The sequence below is a fragment of the Heptranchias perlo genome, chromosome 40 (assembly GCF_035084215.1).
Source record: "Heptranchias perlo isolate sHepPer1 chromosome 40, sHepPer1.hap1, whole genome shotgun sequence".
In the NCBI taxonomy this organism is placed as follows: domain Eukaryota; kingdom Metazoa; phylum Chordata; class Chondrichthyes; order Hexanchiformes; family Hexanchidae; genus Heptranchias; species Heptranchias perlo.
In genome coordinates, this window is record NC_090364.1 from 18,085,790 (window position 1) to 18,104,131 (window position 18,342).

The following is an 18,342-nucleotide window of genomic DNA, read 5'->3' on the forward strand; positions in this document are numbered from 1 at the left end:
TGATCGGCCGCAGGGAGCGAGCCCGGCCCCCGTGGAACATACAACCCCCCGCCCCCCGGGAACATCCATCCCCTCAGCCCCCGGCCCCCGGAACATCCCCATTGTGTACATCCCCCCCCCCCCCCCCCCCGGCCATTGTGTACATCCCCCCCCCCCCCCCGGCATTGTGTACATCCCCCCCCCCCCCCCCGGCATTGTGTACATCCCCCCCCCCCCCCCCCCGGCATTGTGTACATCCCCCCCCCCCCGGCATTGTGTACATCCCCCCCCCCCACCGGCATTGTGTACATCCCCCCCCCCCCCCCCGGCATTGTGTACATCCCCCCCCCCCCCCCCGGCATTGTGTACATCCCCCCCCCCCCCCCGCATTATCCCCCCCCACGGGGCGCGCCCGGCCCCCCGGCATTGTGTACAGCTCCCCCCGCCCCCCGGCCCCCCCCGGCATTGTGTCCATCCCCCCCCCTCCCCGGCATTGTGTACATCCCCGCCCCCCCCCCCCCCGGCATTGTGTACATCCCCCCCCCCCCCCCCCGGCATTGTGTACATCCCCCCCCCCCCCCCCCCCGCCCGGCATTGTGTACATCCCCCCCCCCCCCCCCCCGGCATTGTGTACATCCCCCCCCCCCCCCCCCCCCCGGCATTGTGTACATCCCCCCCCCCCCCCCCCCGGCATTGTGTACAATCCCCCCCCCCCCCCCCCCCCGGCATTGTGTACATCCCCCCCCCCCCCCCCCCCCGGCATTGTGTACATCTCCCCCCCCCCCCCCCCCCGCATTGTGTACATCCCCCCCCCCCCCCCCCATTGTACATCCCCCCCCCCCCCCGCAGGTATCCCCCCCCCCCCCCTGCCCCCCCCCCTTCCCCCCCCCCCCCGGCATTGTACATCCCCCCCCCCCCCCCCGCATTGTGTACATCCCCCCCCCCCCCCCCTCCCCGGCATTGTGTACATTCCCCCCCCCCCCCCCCCGGCATTGTCCACCCCCCCCCCCCCCCGGCATTGTGTACATCCCCCCCCCCCCCCCCCCCCCGGCATTGTGTACATCCCCCCCCCCCCCCCGCTGTACTCCCCCCCCCCCCCCCCCGGCATTGTGTACATCCCCCCCCCCCCCTCCCCCCCCCCCCGGCATTGTGTACATCCCCCCCCCCCCCCCCGGCATTGTGTACATCCCCCCCCCCCCCCCCCCCCCCCCGGCATTGTGTACATCCCCCCCCCCCCCCCCCCCCGGCATTGTGTACATCCCCCCCCCCCCCCCCCCCGGCATTGTGTACATCCCCCCCCCCCCCCCCCCGGCATTGTGTACATCCCCCCCCCCCCCCCCCCCCCGGCATTGTGTACATCCCCCCCGCCCCCCCCCCCCCCCCGCATTGTGTACATCCCCCCCCCCCCCCCCCCCCGGCATTGTGTACATCCCCCCCCCCCCCCCCCCCCCCCCCCGGCATTGTGTACATCCCCCCCCCCCCCCCCCCCGGCATTGTGTACATCCCCCCCCCCCCCCCCCCGGCATTGTGTACATCCCCCCCCCCCCCCCCCCCCCCGGCATTGTGTACATCCCCCCGCCCCCCCCCCCCCCGGCATTGTGTACATCCCCCCCCCCCTCCCCCCCCCCCCCGGCATTGTGTACATCCCCCCCCCCCCCCCGGCATTGTGTACATCCCCCCCCCCCCCCCCCCCCGGCATTGTGTACATCCCCCCCCCCCCCCCCCCGGCATTGTGTACATCCCCCCCCCCCCCCCCCCGCATTGTGTACATCCCCCCCCCCCCCCCCCCCCCCGGCATTGTGTACAATCCCCCCCCCCCCCCCCGGCATTGTGTACATCCCCCCCCCCCCCCCCGGCATTGTGTACATCCCCCCCCCCCCCCGGCATTGTGTACATCCCCCCCCCCCCCCGGCATTGTGTACATCCCCCCCCCCCCCGGCATTGTGTACATCCCCCCCCCCCCCCCCGGCATTGTGTACATCCCCCCCTCCCCCCCCCCCCCCCCGGCATTGTGTACATCCCCCCCCCCCCCGGCATTGTGTACATCCCCCCCCCCCGCATGGTACATCCCCCCCCCCCCCGGCATTGTGTACATCCCCCCCCCCCCGGCATTGGTACATCCCCCCCCCCCGCCTCCCCCCCCCCCCCCCGGCATTGTGTACATCCCCCCCCCCCCCTGTCCCCCCCCCCCCCCCCGGCATTGTGTACATCCCCCCCACCCCCGGCATTGTGTACATCCCCCCCCGCCCCCCCCCCGGCATTGTGTACATCCCCCCCCCCCCCCGGCATTGTGTACATCCCCCGCTCCCCCCCCCCCCCCCCCCGGCATTGTGTACATCCCCCCCCCCCGCATTGTGTACATCCCCCCCCCCCCCGGCATTGTGTACATCCCCCCCCCCCCCCCGGCATTGTGTACATCCCCCCCCCCCCCCCCCGGCATTGTGTACATCCCCCCCCCCCCCCCCCGGCATTGTGTACATCCCCCCCCCCCCCCGGCATTGTGTACATCCCCCCCCCCCCGGCAATTGTGTACATCCCCCCCCCCCCGCCCGGCATTGTGTACATCCCCCCCCCCCCCCGGCATTGTGTACATCCCCCCCCCCCCGGCATTGTGTACATCCCCCCCCCCTCCCCCCCCCCCGGCATTGTGTACATCCCCCCCCCGGCATTGTGTACATCCCCCCCCCCCCCCCCCCCCCCCGGCATTGTGTACATCCCCCCCCCCCCCCCCCGGCATTGTGTACATCCCCCCCCCCCCGGCATTGTGTACATCCCCCCCCCCCCCCCCCCGGCATTGTGTACATCCCCCCCCCCCCGGCATTGTGTACATCCCCCCCCCCCCCCCCCCCGGCATCGTATACGTGTGTGTGTCCCCCCCCCCCGGCATCGTATACGTGTGTTCCCCCCCCCCCCCCCTGGCATCGTATACGTCTCCCCCCCCCCCCGGCATCGTATACGTCCGTCCGTCCCCCCCCCCCCGCATCGTATACGTCCGTCCGTCCGTGTCCCCCCCCCCCCCCCCCCCCCCGGCATCGTATACGTCCGTTCCGTCCGTCCCCCCCCCCCCCCCCCCGGCATCGTATACGTCCGTCCGTCCCCCCGTCCCCCCCCCCCCCCCGGCATCGTATACGTCCGTCTCCGTCCCCCCCGGCATCGTATACGTCCCGTCCCCCCCCCCCCCCCGGCTCTGGGAAACATTCCCCCCCCACCCCGGCATTGCATACATCATCTCTTTTTTTCCCCCCCACCCTGAATCAGCACCACACCCTCTGACAGCAGCGAGCTGGGCCCCAGCACCTTGGGCACAGTCGCAGCACCAGGGACAACTTATTATTCACCTGCACTGCACTGTCACAACAACCTGTATCCAGACTCAGTCAACCCTGAGACTCAGTCATTCTGGCCTAATGCAATGGGGCGCCTCCAGTATAAATCCACCTCCGACCATGTGAGATGTCCAGCACCTCTAATCCATGTGCTGCTTGGGGTTAGGTTGAATCCCCAGGGCAGTGTTATTCTCCTGGAGCCTGTGTGTTGCTCCAATCCAGGTACCCCAGTAAGAGTGGTTTCCAAGCTAAGACTTTGGGGCGATTCGCAGGCCTCTGCTAAAGCCAGTGGGGGCCTAGCCACTTCCAGGTGTGAAAAGCCCAACCACTATTGATGGACTTGCAGGTGGCACAGTCTCACCATCAGACTCCAACTCCGCCAGTAATTTCCCAATGCTCTCCTGGCAGACCTCCCATCTTCCGTAAACTTGAGCTCATCAAAACTCTGCTGCCCGTATCCTAACTCGCACCAAATCCCATTCATCCATCACTCCTGTGCTCGCTGACCTACATTGGCTCCTGGTCCAGCAGTGCCTTGTTTTTTTTTAAAATTGTCATCCTTGTTTTCAAATCCCTCCATGGCCTCGCCCCCTCCCTATCTCTAACCTCCTCCAGCCCAACAACCCTCCGAGATCTCTGCGCTCTTCTAATTCTGGCTTCTTGCGCATCCCCCGTTTTCCTTCACTCCTCCATTGGCGGCCGTGCCTTCAGCTGCCGAGGCCCTAAGCTCTGGAATTCCCTCCTTAAATCTCTCCATCTCTCTACCTCTTCTCCTTCTAAGACGTTCCTTAAAACCTATCTGACCAAGCGTTTGGTCACCTGTGGCTTATGTGGCTCGGAGCCAAATTGATAATGCTCCTGTGAAGCGCCTTGGGAACTTTTACAATATTAAAGATGCTATGTAAATGCGAGATGTTGTTGTACTTACCAGCACGGACACGATGGGCCGAATGGCGGCCTCCTGTGCTGTGACTTTCTATGGTAGACACCCAAAGCCCTTTGCTCCTCCACAGTTTCTACTCTGTCCTAAGGTTGTGATTTGTCTTTCTTGGATGCAAAGCCCTCTCTCATTGAACTCCATCTGCCACAGTTTTGCCCACTCATTTAATCTGTATGTAACTTTGTAATTTAATGTTCTTAGTGTCATCTGCAAATTTGGATATACAACTCTCCCTTCATCCAAGTCATGAATATACATATATTTAACGAAAAGCTGAGGCTCCCATACAGATCCCTGGGGAACACCACTTGTCACATCCCACCAATCAGAGTATGGACCCATTATCCCTCCTCTCAGTCTCCTATCTCCCAAACAAGAACATAAGAACATATGGCCACAAGGCCCCTCGAGCCTGCTCCACCATTCAATCAGATCATGGCTGATCTTTGACCTCATTTCCACTGTCCTGCCCTATCCCCATATCCCTTGATTCCCCCAAAGTCCAAAAATCTGTCAGTCTCAGCTTTGAATATATTCAACGACTGAGCATCCACAGCCCTCTGGGGTAGAGAATTCCAAAGATTCACCACCCTCTGAGTGAAGAAATTGCTTCTCATCTCAGTCTTAAATGGCCCACCCCTTATCCTGAGACTATGCCCCCAAGCTCTAGACTCTCCAGCCAGGGGAAACAGCCTCTCATCATCTACCCTGTCAAGCCCCCTCAGAATCTTGTATGTTTAAATGAGATCACCTCTCATTCTTTTAAATTCCAGAGAATTTCGCCCATTCTACTCCACCTCTCCTCATAAGACAACAAATTACCAACCCATGTCCTAAGGTTGCCTCCAATTGAAAGCAGAGCAGTCACTCTATTTACTGTAAATGAGCTGGACTTGGGCATTGACGGAACAATCTGGAATTTTACAGATGTAATTGAACGTTGTGGGAGGGTGGGTATTGTGAAAGACCAGAGAGCACAGGATGGGTGGCTGGGCAGATGGCTGGCATGGCCATTTCAATGTAGAAAAATGTGAAGTAATCAATGTTGAAGTAAGAATACGGAAAAGAAATGCACCTTAAATGGTGTCAGAAGCAGATACACAGGTCATTAATGGTGATCGCACAAGCAGATAAGGGCGTAAAAAGGCAAACAGAATCTTTGGTTTTGTATCGAGAAATTAGAATACAAGAACAAGAGGATGATGTTGAACTGGTGTAATACTGTAAACTGCAGTTAGATTATTGTGTGCATTTTGGGACACTCCATTATAGGTTATCTTGGTTTGTACTGTGTGTATAACGCACCAGATCTCCTGAGGCAGATACAGCTGCTGTCTTGTTTGACCAGGAGCTCGTCCACATTGAACCCAGTGGGTGCTGTGTTCGGGACAGGCAGGATTTAAGAAATAAATGACTTGGATACGTTATTCTTTTAATTGAAATATGGCTGTTTGCAGTTTCCACGTGTTTTGCAAATTGTGAATGGCCATTTTTGCCAGGAGTATTTGCTGTCCTGGAGATTTCTGCCTTGAATGTGCACAGTAAGAGCTGGGGTTAGACCGTGGAGCACAGCTGTGATGTCAGAATGGTCGGGTGATGTCAGAATGGAAATGTTATCTCAAAGTAAGCAACTGTTGTAAACGCCCCCCTCAGTCTCTGCTCCTTTTCAAACTCAAGACAACTGCTCATATCAGAACGTCCCATAGTTAGTCTACGTGAGTAATTTGATCAACCTCGTCCTAGAAGTGTTTATCATCTGTGGCTAACTTGCATCTGTGTGATATCTCTTAAAAGGGGTGTGTGAAGCCCTTGGAATCTCTGTCTGATTGTGTCAAGCTCCCCTGATAGATCAGTTGGCAGTAATTGGGAGCTGCACACAGCAGCAGGCTCCCAGGTCTGGTCTTTCGTGGCTCATCTGCCCTGGGGTAGTGTTGGGGATAGTTAGCCTCAGTGCCTGAGGGTATGGAGCAGATTAATTGACCAGGGTTCCTGTTCTTGACCATTATTGGGTGACCCTTACTGGATATTGTGGGTTTGTTGACACTGAGCCGGGCTGAAACATCCTTCCCCAATGGGTGAATAACCTGCTGACATTGACTGCCCAGACTCTCATGCTGGCGAGCTCCTTTAGGGAAGTACCATGGGGTGATTGACATCTATGGAATTGAAGCCCGGAAAGGGTTAGCACCTTCAGGAAAGGCGAGAAAGCAGCGGGAGAGGGGGGTCAAACACTTCATTGCTCAGTGGTTGGCTTCAGGGTCACTGTGCTGCCTGCTTTGACCCCTGTCCCCTGCTCATTGACGGGTGTCCAATCCTTACACCAGTTAGCAATGCAGTGAAGTATTCATCAAGCAATTCTGCCACTTCCTTATCCCCATAATAATCCCACTGTGCTCATTTCTGGATGGCCCCACCTCCTCAATGATTCTCTTTTTTTCTGTGCTTATTAAAAACTTTTTCTGTTTCCTTTCAAGTAGCTGGCTTGCTCCGGTTCATCAGCCAGAACTAAGTCCAGTGCTGCATCGTTCCTTGTAACGATTATTTTGCACTAACTCAAAACTTGAATACATTCTGTAACTTCCTTCCCATTTAAATTTCCTGCTAATAGCGTTTTATGTACGGCAGCCCCCAGATCCTTCTCAGGCCCAGCATTAGAAGGAGCGTGTCTGGTGTTATAGTGAGCAACGAGCACGACAATCTACTTGTCCACTTTAAAGGGTGCCTGCAGTCAGCGTACGATGATCAGCCTGTACCCAATCTACGTTCCTAACTCTCGTGTACATCTTGTGTCGTCACAAACTGAACAATTGGTGGTTCAGTCTGTCTGATCGATCCACACATTTGCCTCTGTTTATTCTTTAGCTCATTTAGCTCAACTCAGAGACTCTATATAATCACTGGCAATATCTTTCCTTTATCATAGTATTATAGTATCTTACAGCACCAAAGGAGGCCATTCAGCCCATCGTGCTTGAGCTAGCTCTTTGAAAGAGCTATCCAATTAGTCCCACTGCCCAGCTCCTTCCCCATACCCCTGTAAATTTTTTCCCTTCAAATATTTATCCAGTTCCCGTTTGAAAGTTACTATTGAATCTGCTTTCATCGCCCTTTCAGGCAGTGCATTCCAGATCATAACAACTCACTGTGTTAAAAAAAATGTTTCCTCATGTTGCCTCTGGCTCTTTTGCCGATCACCTTAAATCTGTATCCTCTGATTACTGACCCTTCTGCCACTGGAAACAAGTTCTCCTTATTTACTCTGTCAAAACCCTTCATGATTTTGAACACCGCTATTAAATCTCCTGTTAGCCTTCTCTGTTCTAAGGAGAACAATCCCAGCTTCTCCAATCTCTCCAGGTAACTGAAGTCCCTCATCCCTGATACCATTCTAGTAAATCTCTTCTGCACCCTCTCCAAGGCCTTGACATCGTTCCTAAAGTGTGGTGCCCAGAATTAAACACAATACTGCAGCTGAGGCCTAACCAGTGATTTATAAAGCATAACTTCCTTGCGTTTGTACTCTATGCCTCTTTTTTTTTTAAACATGGGATCCTGGGCTTTTCTACAGCTTCTCAACTTGTCCTGCCACCTTCAAAGATTTGTGTATATACACCCCCAGGCCTCTCTGTTCCTGCACCCCCTTTAATATTGTACCATTTAGTTTATATTGTCTCGCCTCATTCTGCCTACCACAATGCATCACTTCACACTTCTCTGCATTAAATTTCATCTGCCATGTGTCTGCCCATTTCACCAGTCTGTCTAAATACTCCTGAAACCTGTTACTATCCTTCACATTGTTTACTACATTCCCAAGTTTTGTCATCTGCAAACTTTGAAATTATTCCCTCTATATCCAAGTCCAGGTCATTAATATATATCATAAAGAGCAATGGTCCTAATACTGACCACTGTATATTTCCCTCCAGTCTGAAAAACAACTGTTCACCACTACTCTCTACTTTCTGTCCCTTAGCCAATTTTCTATCCACGTTGCCACTGTCCCTTTAATCCCATGGGCTTTAATCTTGCTTACAAGTCTATTATGTTTCCAATGGGGTTCTGCAGGGCTCAGTACTAGGTCCCTTGCTTTTCGTGTTATATATTGCAGATGATACAAAAAGTGAACATGGTTGATAGTGAGGAGGAAAGCTGTAGACTGCAGGAAGATATCAATGGACTGGTCAAATGGGCAGAAAAGTGGCAAATGGAATTCAATCCGGTGAAGTGTGAGGTAATGCATTTGGGGCAGGCAAACAAGGCAAGGGAATACACAATAAATGGGAGGATACTGAGAGGTGTAGAGGAAGAGAGGGACCTTGGAGTGCATGTCCACAGATCCCTGAAGGTAGCAGGACAGATAAATAAGGTGGTTAAAAAGGCATATGGGATACTTTCCTTTATTAGCCGAGGCATAGAATATAAGAGCAGGGAGGTTATGCCAGAACTGTATAAAACACTAGTTAGGCCACAGCTTGAGTACTGCGCACAGTTCTGGTCACCACATTACAGGAAAGTTGTGATTGCATTAGAGAGGGTACAGAGGAGATTTACGAGGATGTTGTCAGGACTGGAGAATTTTAGCTATGAGGAAAGATTGGATAGGCTGGGGTTGTTTTCTTTGAAACAAAGGCGGCTGAGGGGAGATTTAATTGAGGTGTAGAAAATTATGATGGGACGAGATAGGGAGGACCTATTTCCCTTAGCAGAGGGGTCAGTGACCAGGGGGCATAGATTTAAAGTAATTGGTAGAAGGATTAGAGGGAAGCTGAGGAGAATTTTTTTCACCCAGAGGGTGGTGGGGGTCTGGAACTCACTGCCTGAAAGGGTGGTAGAGGCAGAAACTCTCATCACATTTTAAAAGTACTTGGATGAGCACTTGTGGGTTGCAACCTACAAGGCTACGGACCAATAGCTGGAAAGTGGGATTCGGCTGGATAGCTTTTTTTCGACTGGCACAGTCACGATGGGCCGAAAGGCCACCTCCTGTGCTGTAAATTTCTATGATTCCATGTGGTACTTTATCAAATGCCTTTTGAAAGTCCATATACGCAACATCAACCACACTACCCTCATCAACCCTCTCCGTTACTTCATCAAAGAACTCAATCAAGTTCGTCAAACATGATTTCCCTTGAACAAATCCGTGCTGACTTTCATTTATTAGCCCATACTTTTCCAAGTGCCAATTAATTTTGTCCTGGATTATTGTCTCTAAAAGTTTCCCCACCTCTGACGTTAGGCTGGCTGGCCTGTAATTGCTGTGTTTATCTCCCTTCCCTTTTTTGAACAGGGTTGTGACATTTGCAATCCTCCAGTCCTCTGGCACTGTCCCCATGTCTAAGGAGGATTGGAAGATTGTGGCCAGAGCCTCCGCAATTTCCACCCTTCCTTCCCTCAGTAACCGAGGATGCATCCCATCCGGACCGGGTGACATTTCTACTTTGACCACTGCCGATTATTTTAAGTCCCTCTTTATCTATTTTTATCCTATCCAATATCGCTACTTCCTCCTCCTTTACTGCTACAATGGCAGCATCTTCTTCTCTAGTGAAGACCTCCCAAACCCGCAACCTCTACCACCTAGAAGGACATGGGCAGCAGGCACATGGGAACAACACCACCTGCACGTTCCCCTCCAAGTCACACACCATCCCGACTTGGAAATATATCAGCCGTTCATCGTCGCTGGGTCAAAATCCTGGAACTCCCTACCTAACAGCACTGTGGGAGAACCTTCACCACACGGACTGCAGCGGTTCAAGAAGGCAGCTCGCCACCACCTTCTCAAGGGCAATTAGGTATGGGCAATAAATACTGGCCTTGCCAGCAACGCCCACATCCCATGAATGAATTTAAAAAAAAAAAAAATCATGGGTGATTTCAACTACCCCCAAATAAACTGGTAGGGAAAGGGAATGGAGATTTTACAGTCTATACAGGACTTTTTTTTTCTTGCCCATACGTAAGAAGCCCAAGAAGAGAGGAATCACTGCTGGATCTAGTTGTGGGATATAAACCAGAGCAGATAAGAGCAGTAAGCGTAGGAGAACATCGAGGCAATAGCGATCACACCATAATAAGGTTTAACGTAATGATTGAGAAAGACACTAGTAGGACACAGACCAAAATAATAGATTGGAATGGATTGTAGGAGAGTCTCCACAGCTGCTATACAATTCTATGTTAGAAATACAGGGTTTTCACTAATAGATACTATTAGTCCCACATAGAAAAAGGTTGGGTATTATAGACACTGCACAAAACTTGTGATTTTTGATAATCTGCCAATGACTGTCGGTTCAGCAAGTAACTACATGAAACTGGACTCGCCTTGATTCATGGGTAGATTGTTTACCAAACTCACATCTCCAGTCAAATGGGAAATGCGACTGACCTACAATAATAATTAAACGCTCCAATACCCCAGGACCAGCTCAGCACTGTGTGGAGCAGATGGGATAGCAGGTAAAACCAGGGGCGCAACAACCAAACAGGCTGGCTGCATGAAGAGAAATAAATCTAAACTGGCAGATTTATTAGAGAGGATCCAAAGGTTAAAATACAAATAAACAATTAAAAGGGGAGATCGAAACAGAAGTAAAATCAAAAGAACATCCTGGATGAAAAAAGTAAACATAAAACAGCAAAAAAAATAACCGTGCATTTATATAGCACCTTTTAACCTAGTAAAATGTCCCAAGACCCTTCACAGGAATGATTTTATCAAACATTTGACACCGAGCCAAAGGAGGAGATATTAGGAGGGGTTAGAGGTAGTTTTTAAGGGCAGTCTTAAAGGAGGAGAGGATGGTGAAGGAGTTTAGGAATTCCAGCGCTTAGGGCCTAGGCAGCTGAAGACACGACTGCCAATGGTGGAGCGAAGGGGGGTGAGCAAGAGGCCAGAATTGGAGGAGTTCAGGGAGGTTTAGAGAGATGGGGAAGGGCGAGACCATGGAGGGATTTATATGAGGAATTTGAGCCAATGTAGGTCAGCGAGAACAGGGGTAATGGGTGAATGGGACTTGGTGCGAATTAGGATACGGGCAGCAGAGTTTTGGATGAACTCACGTTTATGGGTGGGGTGCGTGGGGAGGCTGGCCAGGAGAACATTGGAATAGTTGAATCTGGAGATGACAGTGGCATGGGTGAGGTTTTCAGCAGTTGATGAGCTGAGGCAGGGGCGGAGATCGGCGATGTTACGGAGGTTGAAGTAGGAGATGTTGTGATAGAGCGGTGGTGAGGTCAGAAGCTAAGCTCGGTCAAATAGGATGCCAAGATTGCGAACAGTTTGGTTTTAGTTGAGACCGTGGACGGGGAGGGAGAATGATATTGATGGTAAGTTTGTGGAGTAGGCTGAAGGAAATGGCTGCAGTCTTCCCAATGTTTAGCTGGAGGAAATTGTAGTTTGTCAATGTCTGTCAAGCAATGTGACAACACAGAGGCAGTGAGGGGTTGAGAGGTGGTGGTGAGGTAGAACTGGATGTTGTCAGTGTACATGTGGAACCTGATGTTGTGTTTTCGGATGATATCGCCGAGGGGCAGCATGTAGATGAGAAATAGGAGGGGGCCAAGGATAGATCCTCAGGGTGATTCTCTGGCTACGACTGGATAGATAGAAATGGAACCAGGTTAGGGCAGTCACACCCAACTGGACGACGGAGGAGAGGCGTTGGCCAACCGTGTCAAAGTTTGCAGACAGGTGGAGAAGGATGAGGAGGGATAGTTTACCACAGTCACAGTCACATAGGATGTCATTTGTGACTTTTTGATAAGGGCTGTTTCAGTACTGTGGCAGGGGCGGAAACCTGATTGGAAGGATTCAAACGTGGTGTCGTGGGAAAGACGGGCATGGAATTGGGAGGTGACATCACTTTCAAGGATTTTCTTCAGGGCAGTTGGAGGGGGGGGGTGATGTTTTCAGAGGAGGGGTTGAAAGTTTTGAAAGGGAGCAGGAACCATTGACTATGTTGGCTATCATGGGGGCCAGGAAGGGAAGTTGGGGAGTCAGCAATTTAGCGGGAACAGGGTTGAAGGGATTAGGAGGTAGATGGATGGGATGAGGTTGGTTGGTTGGTAGTGGAGAAAAGAAGTCGGGTTATCTTTCCCCTCCAGGATGATGCTGGGACTTGTACATCTCCCCGTGTTCCCCATCCCCACGGTTGTGGGGAGGGGCGATGATTGCTGATCCGTTGCCATAGGCCAAGGGGACAGCGATGGGGTAGGAAGGGGGATTCCAGCCTGGGACCGTGGTAGGAGGGCAGAGGTCATGAAGGGTTGGGGTAGGGGATTGGGAGAAGCGGCATGACTGGGTGACGGGTGGAGTGGGAACAGGAGTGGAGGGACCAAGAGGTTGGGGGGGTGGGAGATGGAAGTAAGGGGCTGGATCCATAATGGCAGCCAAAGTGCATAGGTTCCACATGTATGCTAACGACACCCAGCTCTACCTCACCATCGCCCCTCTCAACCCTTCCACCGTCTGTGATTTGTCACACTGCTTGTCCGACATAGCAGAAATTTCCTCCAATTAAATATTGGGAAGACTGAAGCCATTGTCTTCGGTCCCCACCACGAATTCTGTTCCCTAGCCACCGACTCCATCCCTCCCCTGGCCACTGTCTGAGGCTGAACCAGGCCGTTCGCAACCTTGACGTCCTATTTGACCCTGAAGCATTGAATTGTTACAGCACAGAAGGAAGCCATTCGGCCCATCGAGCCCATGCCGGCTCTTTAAGAGCGATCCAGTTAGTCCCATTCTCCCACTCTTTTTTCCCCCTTAGCCTTGCAAATTTTTTCCCTTCAAATTGAAAGCCACGATTCAATCTGCTTCCACACTTTCAGGCAGCGCATTCCAGATCGTAATCACTCGCTGCGTTTTAAAAAAAAAAGTTTTTCCTCATGTTGCTTCTGGCTCTCTTGACAATCACCTTAAATCTGTGTCCTCTGGTTCTTGACCCCCTCTGCCAATGGGAACAGTTTCTTTACTTAAACCCGTTCATGATTTTGAACACCTATCAAATCTTCTCTCAACCTTCTCTGCTCTAAGGAGAACAACCCCAGCTTCTCCAGTCTATCCACGTAACTGAAGTCCCTCATCCCTGGAATCATTCTAGTAAATCTCTTCTAAACCCTCTCTAAGGCCTTGATATCCTTCCTAAAGTGTGGTGCCCAGAACTGGTCACACTACTCCAGTTGTGGCTGAACCAGTGTTTTAAAAAGGTTCATCATAACCTCCATACTTTTGTACTCTATGCCTCTATTTATAAAGCCCAGGATCCTGTATGCTTTTTTAACCATTTTCTCAACCTGTCCTGCCACCTTCAAAGATTTGTGAACCTCTCCGCCTCTCTCCTTCTTTAAGACACTCCTTAAAACCAACCTCTGTGACTAAGCATTTGATCACCTGTCCTAATATTTCCTTATATGACTTTGTGTCATATTTTATTTGATAATCACTCCTGTGAAGTGCCTTGGGATGTTTTACAACATTAAAGGCAGATTGTTATCGGTGGATGGAGACAGGTAATTCACGTTCGAGGCATGGCAGAAATTGGTGCGTACTGGTTGTAAACAGAAGATTGGGAGGAGATGATATGTGAGAGTTTAGTTAGTCTGAGATGTTGTGGTGGGATATGGTTGAATTCTAGACTATGTGGATTCAGCTTGGAGAGTGGATGTGACGTGTTCAGGCTCGGAGACACTTGTGGAGAGGGAGTGGATCCAGGAACTGTTTGAGAGGCACAAGTTAGGTGTGGTATTCCAGCCTGAAATACGAGAGCATCGGGTGAGGTGCAGTTTAAAACTCAGCTGCTGCATTCTTTCTCTCACCTTCAGGGCACGGGCTGTGACCAAGGTAACACCCTTCCTGTGACTGCCCAAAGCATTGTGCGAGGCTGGGTACTGGACATCTGATTGATCAAATACGGAGAGTCCCAGGTGACGGGCTGAAGCCCACCCTCCCGTACACCAGCCCCAGATTGGACCGGGAGGAGAGAAGATGAGGTAAATGGGGAACTGGTGATAAGGTGACTCCAAGTCTGCAGATTACGTGGAGGGATTGGCTGGATGAGTTTCACAGCCTGCGAGGTGCTGGGCTGCGTTGAGTGGGAGACTCTGAGACTTGATTTCAGTGAGGATTGGATACCAGGCTGGAATGTCAGTAAGGTTGGACCAGTGAGGTCTTTGACTGGGGGAAGAGGCATTTTAAAATATTAATAAAACAAAAATCCATTAATTTCCTTTACATACTTCAGTGGGCTGAGGTTCTGTACAGTTTCAATCTGTATTTGCATTTAAAGATATTTCTTTAATAACGTGGCTGTTTCTCAATTCCTGGCACGGTTTTGGAGTATTTTCCAGCGTGGGGTCTGTTCACCAGTACCCCATAAATCTGATTCCTTGTAAATGTTGGAGCTTTAAGTCGTAGCTGAATGATGAGGTGTGTCTTCCTCTTTAACATGAAGTAGATTTCTAGTTCATCATGTGGACACCTAATCCCTGAACCCTGGGCTAAAATGCTGCCACTGTTCATGCGTCTCCCCATGATCCCGACCCCTATTCCCACGCTCATTTCTCATAGGAACATATGGACAGTAGGAGGCCATTCAACCCCTCGAGCCTGTTCCACCATTCAGTGATCTGTATCTGTATCTAACTCCATCCACCCGCCTTGGCTCCATGTCCCTTTGGCTAGCAAAAATCTAACAATTTTCGGATTTAAAATTATTAATTGAGCTAGCATCTACTGCTTTTTGTTGGAGAGAATTCCACACTTCTCCCACCCTTTGTGTGAAGAAACATTTCCTAACTTCTCTCCTGAACAGCCTGGCTCTGATTTTAAAGTAATGTCCCCTTGTCCTAGACATCCCCACAAGCAGAAAAAGTTTCTTTCCTTTCAAAATTCCTTTCAAAAAATTAAAACCCTCAATCAAATCACCCCTTAACCTTCTATATTCCAGGGAATACAAGCCCAGTTTATGTAATCTCTCCTCATAATCTAACCCTTGGAGCCCTGGTAACATTCTGGTGAATCCGTACTGCACTCTTTCCAAGGCCAATATATCCTTTTTAAGGTGCGGTGCCCAGAACTGTACACAGTGCTCAAGATGTGGTCTATCCAGGGTTTTGTACAGCTGTATCAAAACTACTTCCCGTTTATTTTCTAGCCCTCTAGTTATAAAGGCTGACATTCCATTAGCCTTTTTGATTATTTTTTGTAACTGACTCCTACATTTTAGTGATCTGTGTCCATTGACCCCTAAATCCCTTTGGACCTCCACTGTTCTGAGCTTTTCACCATTTAAAAAAATACTCTGATCTTTTTTTGGTCCAAAATTGATGACCTCACGCTTGCATTGAAATCCATCTGCCAGTTTTGCCCACTCACCTAATCTATCAATGTCTCTAATTTTTTGCTCCTGTCCACACTACTTACTATGCACCAATCATTGTGTTATGGGTAAACTGGGACATATGGCTCTCTATTGTGTTATCTAAGTCATTAATAAATACAGTGAATAGCTGAGGCCCCAGCACACACCCTTGTGGGACACCACTAGTCACTTTCTTCCAATTCGAGTATATACCCATTATCCCTACTCTGTCATCTATCTCCTAACCAGGTCAATAATTTGCCTTCGATTCCATGAGCTTTAATTTTAGTTAAGTCTCTGACGTGGAACCTTATCGAATGCCTTCTGGAAGTCCATATAAACTACATCCATAGACATTCTCCGTCTACTACTTTAGTTACTTCCTCAAAAAATTCAGTTAGGTTCGTTAGACATGACCTACCCGTTATAAATCCATGTTGGCTCTCTCTAATCAGCTCAGATTTCTCTAAGTGCTCAGTCACTCTCCTTAATTATAGATTCCAATAACTTCCCCACAACAAATTATAGGTCTATAATTTCCTGGTGTGTCTCACCTTCTTTCTTAAGTAATGGAGTTACATTTGTAATTTTCCAATCTAAAGGGATAATTCCTGAATCGAGAGAGCTTTGGAAGATTACGGCTAAAGCATCTGCAATTTCCTCACCTACTTCCTCTAAAACCCTGGGGTGGAAACCATCAGGTCCTGGGGATTGGTCAGTCTTTAGCGCTGTTATTTTTTCTAATGCTGTATTCTTGCTTACGTTAACTTTAGTGAGTTCCAGTCCTTGATTCATTATTAGTTTCCCTGGAATGTCAGGTTTATCCTCTTCCTCTACGGTGAAGTCTGACACAAAGAAATAATTGTTTAACGAGTCTGCCATTTACTTATTTTCATTTGCAATATTACCTGCACCTGTTATTAAAGGGCCCACATTACCCTTGACTACCTTTTCTCTTCTAATATAGTTTATAAAAACTTTTTGTGTTAATCTTGATATCCCTTATAAGTTCCTTTTAATACTCCCTTTTTGCTGCTCTTACTATATTTATCCCCGGCCCATTTGCGCCACCCCGTGCTGCGTACGCAGCCCTGTGCCTACATTTGGAGATGTCTCCTCTGCACTCCGGTCTTTATCAGGCAGTTTTCTGTTGTGTGACTGATTCATTACTAACACACTGTGCTCTTGTTTAGACTTGACTTTCTTGGTGTCTGGTCACACTGAATGAATCTGAGCAGGAGTGAGAGGTGTAACTCAAGGATGGTGAGACACATGAAGTGAAAGAAGGCATTGTGTACAGACATGGCAGTCAGCTGGGTTGAGAAACCAATAGCCATTGTAGGCTGTGAATGAACAATAGTCGGGTTGTTTGCCTCTGTGATGAAACTTTCTTTCCTCGGTTCCTTTTCTGGTGTTGCTGAGTTGTGATTTGGGAGCTGATTGTCCTTCGTTCGTTGGCTGCTGGTTTACTGGGATTCCGAGCTGTCCCTTTTCAAAATCCAAGAGCTGAATCACGGTTCGGGCACTGCGGTAAAGAGAGGCTGAAGTGAGAAAAGCCTGTACGGCCCACCTATCCGCACTCTCCACCCGTCACCTCACCTCGTGCCCTGTCCTCCCACCCCCTCCCAATGCTGACTCCTGTGGCAATTCCTGCCCAACTCCCTCGGAATCGCCAAACCTCCAGGAATCCAGCACTACACATGATTCATCACTAGACACGTCCTTCCTCCTGAAGGAAACGCGAAACTCGAATCCTAAAAGAATTCCTGATATGTTTGAATAAAACTGTTCAGTCTTTTCCTTCAGCCTATTTTTGCAGCTCCCATATTCCCTTTATCCCCCTCTCCTTCAATCTATCCATTCACTGTTCCTCTCCTGTCTAATTGCTTCAAACTTTTTATTTACTACTTCTGTGAGGATATTGACAACCTTTCGATTCAGGTAAATCCCAGCCAATTGGAACAGCTTCCCCTGCCACAGAATTCATCTCAATGTCCCAAGAATCTGATGCTTTCCACGGCCAGTTCCAACAACAATTTGCATTTATATAGCGCCTGTAATGTAGGGAAACGATTATCAAACGAAATTTGACACTGAGCCGCATAAGGAGATATTAGGACAGGTGACCAAAAGCTTGGTCAAAGAGGTAGGTTTTAACGAGCGAGTTTAAAGGAGGAGAGAGAGAGAGAGAGAGAGAGGGGTAGAGAAACGGAGAGGCTTAGGGAGGGAATTCCAGAGCTCGGGGCTGAGGCAGCTGAAGGCATGGCCGCCAGTGGTGCAGCGATTTAAAATGGGGGATGCACGAGGCCAGAATTGAAGGAGTGCAAAGGGTTGTAGGGCTGGAGGAGATTACAAGATAGGGAGGGGCGAGGCCATGGAGGGATTTGAAAACCAAGATGAGAATTTTAAAATCGAGGCATTGTGGACCGGGAGCCAATGTAGGTCAGCGAGCACAGGGGTGATGGGTGAACGGGACTTGGTGCAAGTTAGGATATGGGCAACAGAGTTTTGGAGGAGCTCCAGTTTACGGAAGATGGGAGGCCAAGATGTGTTAGAATCATAGTGGTTACAGCACAGAAGGAGGCCATTCGGCCCGTTGAGCCCATGCCGGCTCTCTGCAAGAGCAATCCAGCTAGTCCCATTTCCCCCTATCTTTCATTGTAGCCCTGCAAATTTTTTTCTTTCAAGTACTTTTCCAATTCCCTTTTGAAAGCCACAATTGAAT

The 18,342-nt window shown here is 50.6% G+C and overlaps 1 protein-coding gene across 2 annotated transcripts in view; it reads left to right on the forward strand.

Moving 5' to 3' along the window:
• Nucleotides 1-18,342, forward strand: part of LOC137305763 (beta-1,4-mannosyl-glycoprotein 4-beta-N-acetylglucosaminyltransferase-like) — an 81,406-nt gene that overhangs the window by 36,930 nt on the left and 26,134 nt on the right. The window contains exons 1-2 of one of the 2 annotated variants that reach the window (XM_067974713.1): nt 13,730-13,767; nt 14,080-14,247. The exons of the other annotated variant lie outside the window; for it this stretch is intronic. Of the exons in view, the coding sequence (XP_067830814.1) occupies nt 14,243-14,247 (5 nt within the window). The 5' untranslated portion in view covers nt 13,730-13,767; nt 14,080-14,242. Of the gene's footprint in view, nt 1-13,729; nt 13,768-14,079; nt 14,248-18,342 lie in introns of those variants that run through there. 2 annotated transcript variants of the gene reach the window in all.